This window comes from Terrapene carolina, unplaced genomic scaffold (assembly GCF_002925995.2).
Source record: "Terrapene carolina triunguis isolate 2854851 unplaced genomic scaffold, T_m_triunguis-2.0 Scaffold675, whole genome shotgun sequence".
NCBI classification, from domain to species: domain Eukaryota; kingdom Metazoa; phylum Chordata; order Testudines; family Emydidae; genus Terrapene; species Terrapene triunguis.
The window spans coordinates 634,411-642,803 of record NW_020665026.1 but is presented as its reverse complement, the minus strand read 5'-3'; the positions used below and the strand labels follow the sequence as shown (position 1 = coordinate 642,803).

Below are 8,393 nucleotides of genomic sequence, written 5' to 3'. Positions count from 1 at the left end.
CAGACTAACCTCGCTAATATCCGGTAGCAGGGAGTTCCATGGGCTAACCTTGCTAATATCCCACATCAGGGAGTCCCAGGGGCTGATCTCACTGATATCTTGTAGCAGGCAGTTCCAGAGGTCAAAGTCAGTCCTGTCCCTCGGCAGTGACCCAGAGGTCTTGTGTGGCAGCAGAGAGTCCCATGGGTGAACCTTATGAATGCCCCGCTGCAGGGAGAGCCCACATCTGTTTGTGTCCCCACCCAGGCTAAGTCTCTGCTCGGTTGCTGAGGAGGGGTTGCCTCCGACGCCGCTGAACCATGACGTCCTACCGGATGGAGCTGGAGAAGTACCGGGACATCGACGAGGAGAAGCTCCTGAGGGAACTTTCCCCCGAGGAGCTGGACCAGCTCGACCTAGAGCTGCAGGAGATGGATCCCGAGGTGAGGCCGCCCCCGGGCTGGCACAGGAAGGGGGTCACGCTGCGGCTTGGGGGCAGTTGCTGACCTCTGCGCTCCAGGCTTCAAAGCCTCAATCCCGTCCCCACCCCACCTCTGACCCTGGCTCTCACCTGTAGCCATGATGGTCATAAAACTCTTCGAAACTTAGACCAGTGTGGGTCGGAGGGGAGTGCAGTTCAGTGGTTAGAGCAGGGGGCTGGGAGCCAGGACTCCTGGGTTCTATTCCCAGCTCTGGCACTAGCTTCCTGAGTAAACCACTCCCCTGCTGTGTGCCTCAGTTTCCCCACTGTAACATGGGGCATAGGCGCCAGGCTTCATTCATTGCTATTTGCAAAGGGCTTTGTGCCCCTCCTCAGGGGTGGGGGAGCGGTGATGTCTATGGGGGGCTTGTCCCGCCAGTGACCCCTTCCTGCCTCCCTCTTCCAGAACATGATGCTCCCAGCCGGGATGCGCCAGCGAGACCAGACCAAGAAGAGCCCGACGGGGCCGCTGGACCGGGACGCCCTCATGCAGCACCTGGAGAAGCAGGCGCTGGAGGCAAAGGAGCGTGAGGACCTGGTGCCATTCACCGGCGAGAAGAGAGGTACCACGGTAGTGTGTGTGCGGGGGTGTGCACGGGGGCTTGGCTCAGCCTGACCCGGCACTGGCACAAATGGTACAGTCTCTTGCACTTGCCTGATCGCCCCCCTGATTGGGGGAGACGGACTTACAGCCCAAGCTGCCCCCCATCAGAGCAGGGGCAGCACCTGGGGACACACCCCCTACTGTGTCTCTGGGTGGCCAAGCAGTGGTGGGTCAGGCGGACCAGGCCAGGGAGAATGGCCCAGGGCCTATTGGGGGCCCTGCCTTGGCCTTTGAGGGGTGGGCAGGGCTGTCCCTGAGTGCTGCTGGCCGAGCGTCTGCCCAGGTGCTGGGCTGCAGGGCCAGGACGGAAGGGATTATACGTAGCTCAGCCCAGGAGCTGCGGCCGCTCCAAAATATCTTGGTGAACGGCTCGGCTGTCCCGTCCGATCCAAGCTGGGGTCCCACCAGCCCAGGCACAGCAGCTCCTGGCCCTGGAACCCACACCTTGGCCTGGCCACTCCTCTCCCCATAACCCCGGGGAGCCAGCAGCGACTGGCGGGGCCAACTCCTTGGGGCAGGGGCAAGGGCAGAGCTCCTGAGGTTCTGGGGAGGCAGCAAGGGCTAGTGGGCACCAGGCTGGGCCTCAGGATACCTGGGTTCTATTCCCACTGGCCTACGGGGGGATCTTGGGCAAGTCCCTTCCCTTCTCGGTGCCTCAGTTTCCCTTGTCTCCCAAGTCTGTCTGGTCTATTGAGACTGGGATCTTCAGGGCAGGGAGCGCTTCCTACTCTGGGTCTGTGCAGGGCCCCAATCTCAGCTGGGGTCTCTGGATGCCACCCTAAAGGGCCAATGCTCTATTCTCTGACTGGAGACCCCTCCTGTGAGGCTCCTCCCCCTGAGCCGCCCCCCACAGTGCTGCGCACCATTCCCCGGCGTCACCATGACCCCAGCCCAACGGCCTCCTGTGGCAACCGGCTTCCATTTTGGCTCGAAGGGGGGCCGGGGCCGGAAGTGACTCCCCTGCCCCATCCGCGGGGCCTGGGGTCCACCTGGTGACCCCAACACCTGGGAGACTCACCAGAGAGGCCCAGGAGGGAATGGGCCACGGAGGCTGAGCTGCTCTCTGGCCCCAGAGGGGTCCCCACGGGGGGCAGCGTAGGAGGAAGCTAAGTCCAGGCTCTGCCCATCCTGTGAATGCCCGGGAGCTGCCAATCAGGGGACGTCTTCTGCCACATTGGACAAATTATAACGAAAATCCTCCCAACCCCACGGAGATCGTGACGCTAAAAGATCCGCCCGGGGCCCTGGGGCAGGGGCAGAGACAGAGTCCTTGGGAGATGCCGGGTCGCCTGCCTGGCTCCTGAGCACGTCTGAGCTCTAAATCTGCCTCTGGCTGCGAGGGAGCTGGGCTCGCTGGGAGCGTCAGGCTGAGCTGGGGGGCGGCTGGGAAGCAGGGCTCTTCGACGGCACCCCGCGGGGAGGGGATCCTCCCGCCTTGCTCGGCTGGCAGGACAGGAGCCACTCACTGTGGAACCCCTGTGACGCAGGTGGAGGCAGCAGGCCTGGTTCTGGTGCGTTCACGCCCCTCTGTGCTGCTCTGGCCTGGGTGTGGTTGGAAACGGTGCCCCTGAAAATCCTCCCTGTGCCGGGGCCTCCCCAGCCAGTGCGCAGCTGGCATGAGGGCCCTGTGCCCACCCTGCTCCTACCCCCGCTGCAGGGGGTGGATCGGGGCTGTGGCTGTAGCACCCTGTGCTGTGGCCATTCTCTGCTCCCCAGGGTCCATACAGGGTGGGGCGGGCGTGCTGCACTGCACTGTGCCTATTCTTTTCTCCCCAGGGCCCACTGGGACCCCGGGCCGCTCCACCTTACCCTGGGTGCCAGGCAGGGCCCGGCACCAACCCAGAATCCAGGGAGAGCAAAGGCCACCCCGCACCCCAATCCTGCTCCAAGCGCAGGCGCAGAGTGACTGGGATCGGCCCCAGTGCATGGGCTCCACATGTCCTGTCCATAGCCCCATGCCACCTGATGGCCCATGAACTCCACGCTTCCCCTCCGGCGCATGATCACAAGCAGGTGCTGGCACTGCTAGGCTGCGAGCCCAGGGAGCCGGGCCAGCTAGTCAGCTACACAGCGTCGCTTGTGGTGGGCTCTGTGCCGCCCTGGAGGGACGTGCGGCATCAGAACTCGCCACGATGCACCCGTGAAATGAAACCCAGGCCAGGGTGACACTGCCCCCAGTGCCCCAGCTAGGCAGGAGGTGCCTGGAGCCGTTGTGCTGCAGCATCCTGAAAATCAGGTGTCTGACAGTGGCTGGTTTCCCCTGAAGCTAAGAGCCCCGAGGCGCTTCCAGGCTGGTTGGTCACATCAGAAAAGCACTTTGCTCTGCTCCATCTCCCCCAACCTTCCTCTGGCCCCTGTCCAGTGCAGGACCTCCTAGTCTATGCAGTTTCCCATCCTGCCCCGTGACCGTGGCCTGCGAGCACCTTCCAGGCATGCATTAAGCCACGTGACTGACCCCTGCCACGTGTGGCTTGTTCTCTCGCCAGGGGGAGTGTTTTGGTGGTGTTGCTGTGTGGTGTTGGAGAAGGGCTGGGCAGAGAAGCAGACCAGGAGGGGCGGGAGGGGTGGAAGGCTGGGAAGAGACAGTCCTGGGGGAGTTCATGCCCCAGTCTGGGACCAGCCCCCGAGGAAGCCCTCTCTGCTGCACAGATGGTAGAAAGCTCCCCTGGGCCTGAGGAGCTGGCAACCATGGTCCTCGGATTTTGGGTCTTCCAGAGCTGCTGGGCCACTGAGCTCTTTGTGGGTGAGGCCGGAGGCTATTCCACGGGAAGGCAGCATCGAGAACGGTGTATCGGGCCGGTCCTGATCTAACTGATGTGGGATCTCACGCCGCTGCCAGCACCCAGCCCAGCCCTCCCGGGTTCAATCCAGGGTGCTACCTTCTTTCCACCTCTGTGCTGATCAGGACCATCTGTCCCCTGGTGCTCCCCCGTCTGTCTGTCTGCACCTGTTGTCTCTCGACTTAGACTGGCAGCTCCTTGGGGCAGGGGCCCTCGCCTTGCTGTGTGTGTGTGTATGGTGGGGCTGGGACTCTGCGATACACACCCTGATAATCTCTAGCCCTGGGGGCTGGCACGTGCTCCCGGCTGTGAAGGGGCTGGAGCGAATGAGTCACAGGAATTTTACAGAGCTGAGGCCAGAACTCCCTGCGGGGCTGTCAAAAGGATCGGCCTCACTCTTACATTCTGTCACTCAGCGCTGCCCCGGCCTTTCAGTTGGATTCTCCTTTGCTTCCTGTCCTGACCTCGTGTGGCTGTTAAACAGCTACAGCGTTCTGCCCCAGAGGTGGCTGCATTTGTGCACCACCCGTCTGATCTGGGACGGCAATTCCTGCTCCGGCGCTGGGGGAAGCAAGCACTCCAGGGCAGAAGGCACTGTGGGAATCGAAGATGCCGTCACCAGTCGATGGCTTCTTGGCATCAACAGGCTGCTACTTATAACCTCGTGGCGGCAGGGGGAATAGAAAACACATCTTCCTACTCCAAAAGTCTAGGCTCCTGCCACGTGAGCTGCAGGAGAATCTCCACTGGCTGCTGGCAGTATAGGGCATATGACACACATGCCTGATTCCATGCAGCAGAGGGCAGTTGAGCGCATACGCCGCTATGTTACGGTTCTAACCTTCGCTGCTCTCCAGCCCAGACACTAACCCCAGTCTGTCTCTTTGCAGGGAAACCCTTTATCCCAAAGAACCCCCAGCGGGAGATCCCCAAGGAGGAGCAGATCACTCTGGAACCCGAGCTGGAGGAAGCCCTGGCCAACGCCACTGATGCAGAGATGTGCGACATTGCAGGTGAAGGGCTTGGGGCCCTCGAGGGCAGCAAACCCCGTCTGCTTTGGGGCCACGGCGGTGCGGGAGGCAGCAGTGCCCTGCCTGCGTGCTAGTGGTGAATGCCCGGGGCCCTGGCTCGACGTCGCTGCAGCTGGGCGGCTGGCATTTCCGGGGTGGGTGTGTTGTGACTGGGGCTGAGCTAAGGTTGTCCGGGTCCTGGCACCGGGGCGAGATTCAGATGGAGCTAGTGAGATACTGAGCCCCACGGGTTGGGTCATAGGTTCAATCCCCACACCCAGAGACCTCTGGAGCATGAAGCACCAGCTCTGTGGCGGGAGCTGAAAGGTGAGGCTGTTGGCCAAGGCTGTAGCAGGCTCATCATCCGCCATGTGTGACCGCTCGAGGCAGTGGGAGACGCTGAGAGCAGGGAACAGGTCCCGCCTACCCCACAGGGGGCCTGGACGTCATCATGGGGAGCCGGGGTGGGTACCAGGAACAACCTCAGGGCTTAGAGCTGGGGACAGCTGCCCTAAAACATCCCTGTGGGGACGCAGGGTGTGGGATCGGTCGGGGGAGCAAATGACAGGCCCGTGGGCACAGCCCCTGCTGAAATCAACGGGCATCTTGCCACCTATGCCAGGGCTGGATTTGACCCCTCAGAGCTCCTGTAATTAGCGAGTGTGGCATGTAACTGCCATGGGGCTAGTGGCAGGGGAATATGTTGCGGTTTGGGGTCTGCGGTGTGTGAAAATGCCTGCCCAGGCGGGGCAGTCTTGTGCAGACTGAGCATGCCCGGGGAGCTCGGCGTACCTGGACAAACCACGCTGCTGTGTGCGTGCAGGCAGAGGTGGGTTTGTGTGTGTTGTATGCACGTCCCTGTGTGAGTGCACGCGTGTGAGTGTATGCATGCGTCTGGGGGTGTGTGGATAGGCCCCTGTGTTTGCGTGCCCCCCGTGTGAGTCCATGCGCTGTGTGATGCCTGTCCCTGTGCCTATGTGCATACATATACCCGTGTGTCTGCATGGTTGTATGCCCTTGTGCGAATACATGCATGTACGAGCTTATGTGCGCGTGTGGACCCATTCGTGGCCTGGTGTATGCATGTGTACATGTAGATGGTTGTACCTGCATGGTTGTATGCCCCTGTGCAAACACATGCACCTATGTGAATCCACGTAGGTGTGAGCACATGTGCACGCATGGCCTGGCGTGTGCATATACTCCTGGGTGTTTGTGCCCTCGCCTTCTTTAAGGGGCTCCCTGCGGCTCCAGTACATTCAGGCTGGCTCGTAGCCTGGCACCGATACATAGCAGCCCTCTTAGCTCCCCGGGTGGGGGTGGGAGGGCGTCGAGGGACAAGGGGGTAAAGCGAGCACAAAGCCCGGCCTGCTCGAGCTCCGGGACCCAGCTTTGGTTCCCTGCCCCCACGCCGCCTCAGGGATGTCACTGCTCCTGCCCATACAAGCCATGATGAGCTCGGATTCCCAGAGCTCAGCAGCGAGCGAGCTGGCCGGGAGCCAGCGGGTGGCTAAAACGAGAAAGGCAGGCTCCAGGACTATCCGCTTACACCCGCCGGGGAGATGCTAGGCCAATAAAAATACGTGGGGCATGTGGTGAGAGATTACATTTAGGGGCTTTTCCTATGGCCTCCCGCAGCCAGCCGCGGTCGGGGTGTGAGTGCGGCCGCTGGGCTGCCCTGTGGCCTGCCACAGTCATAGAGAAGTGCCGTCAATCCCCAGGGTCATGGGGCACCTTGTGAGCCCTGCATGTACAGGAATTGCTTGCCCACCCACTGACATGCAGCCACCTCTGGGGTGGAACACGGCAGCTATTTATAAAAGGCATCGTCACCCACTATGTGCATGCTGCCATCTCTGGGGTGGAAGATTTTAGACAGGGAGCACTCTCTCAGTGGTGAGACACAGCACCTTCTGGCGTGGCATGTGGAAGCTGCTTGTACAGGGATCCCTTCCTCTTTGCTGAGATGCAGCCACCTCTGGGGTGCAAGGAGGTAGCTGTTTAACAGCAAACAGCAACACTCCGACTGTCACTTTAGTGCAGTTTATTGTATTCCCATAATACAAGAACTAGGGGCCACCAAATGAAATTAATAGGCAGCAGGTTTAAAACAAATAAAAGGAAGTTCTTCACACAGCGCACAGTCAACTTGTGGAACTCCTTACCTGAGGAGGTTGTGAAGGCTAGGCCTATAACAGCGTTTAAAAGAGAACTGGATAAATTCATGGAGGTTAAGTCCATTAATGGCTATTAGCCAGGATGGGTAAGGAATGGTGTCCCTAGTCTCTGTTTGTCAGAGGGTGGAGATGGATGGCAGGAGAGAGATCACTTGATCATTACCTGTTAGGTTCACTCCCTCTGGGGCACCTGGCATTGACCACTGTCGGGAGACAGGATACTGGGCTGGATGGACCTTTGGTCTGACCCAGTACGGCCGTTCTTATGTTCTTCTGTTCTTAGTGAAATTGGGCAGTTCCCTTCTTCCAGGCAGGTGCAGGGTGAGCCCAGGAAAGCAGAGAGCTGCAGCGACTCCCATCCCGTACCTCTGCAGCTCAGACTCTCGGTCTTTGCTATTAAACCCCGCGGCCTGTTTGCTGTTCCCTCCCCAACAGCCATTCTGGGGATGTACACCCTGATGAGCAACAAGCAGTACTACGAAGCCATCTGCAGCGGCAACATCACCAGCACCGAAGGCATCAACAGTGAGTGAGCTCCACCGGCCTGCGGGGCGGGAGGGTGGGGTTTGCGCTCATCCCATGCGCCAGCTGACTCCGGTGGGGTTGCTCAGTCTGTCGGAGAGCACCAGGCCTGGGTCCCTAGGTCTGGATTGTCCCCCCTGCGGGGCTGTGAACCTGCTCTCAGGAAACGCGGGCTGTGAAACCAGCAGATCTGGGATGAGAACGAAATGGGGTTTATAAATTCCTCTCTGTTTGGATCGTTATGAGTAACGCAGGGCAGGAGATGTCAGGAAACAGAGGGGGACAAATTCTCCCAGCATTTACCCTGGTGTAAATCAGGAGTAGCCACAGCGAAGCATCTTCGGCTGATGGGCGGCGTTCCCCTGGCTCCGAGGCCGGGTGATGCCAGCTGAGGTTCGGGCCTGGTGGAACGTGAGAGGATTGGGTCGGCGAATCTCCCCCTGCCGACCTGGTGGTGCGTGTGTGTTTCCCACCAGGCGTGGTAAAGCCGGATAGGTACAAACCAGTCCCAGACGAGCCGCCGAACCCCACCAATGTGGAGGAGACCCTCAAAAAAATCAAGAGCAACGACAAGGACCTGGAGGAGGTCAACCTGAACAATATCAAGGTCAGCTTCCCCCAGGGTAGCCAGGGGCATGGGAGAGGGTGGGAGCCCCTAGCCGTGGGGGCATCTGACTGGTCAAAGCCCTGGGGTGAAATCCTGGTCCCACTGATGTCAATCATAGTGGGGCCATTGATGCATTGGGGCCAGGACCTCAGCCCCTCGGGGAATAGATTTCCACCTCCCTCCATCTATCTACCCCTTCATTCCGCCCACCCGATATCCACCTCCCTCCATCT

The 8,393-nt window shown here is 60.4% G+C and overlaps 1 protein-coding gene across 1 annotated transcript in view; it reads left to right on the top strand.

The window, feature by feature from the left end:
* Window positions 1-8,393, top strand: part of TMOD4 (tropomodulin 4) — an 18,236-nt gene that overhangs the window by 3,321 nt on the left and 6,522 nt on the right. The window contains exons 2-6 of the mRNA XM_024211290.2: window positions 247-422; window positions 867-1,023; window positions 4,735-4,857; window positions 7,467-7,556; window positions 8,030-8,160. Coding sequence (XP_024067058.2) covers window positions 300-422; window positions 867-1,023; window positions 4,735-4,857; window positions 7,467-7,556; window positions 8,030-8,160 — 624 coding nt within the window. The 5' untranslated portion in view covers window positions 247-299. The remainder of the gene's footprint in view (window positions 1-246; window positions 423-866; window positions 1,024-4,734; window positions 4,858-7,466; window positions 7,557-8,029; window positions 8,161-8,393) is intronic.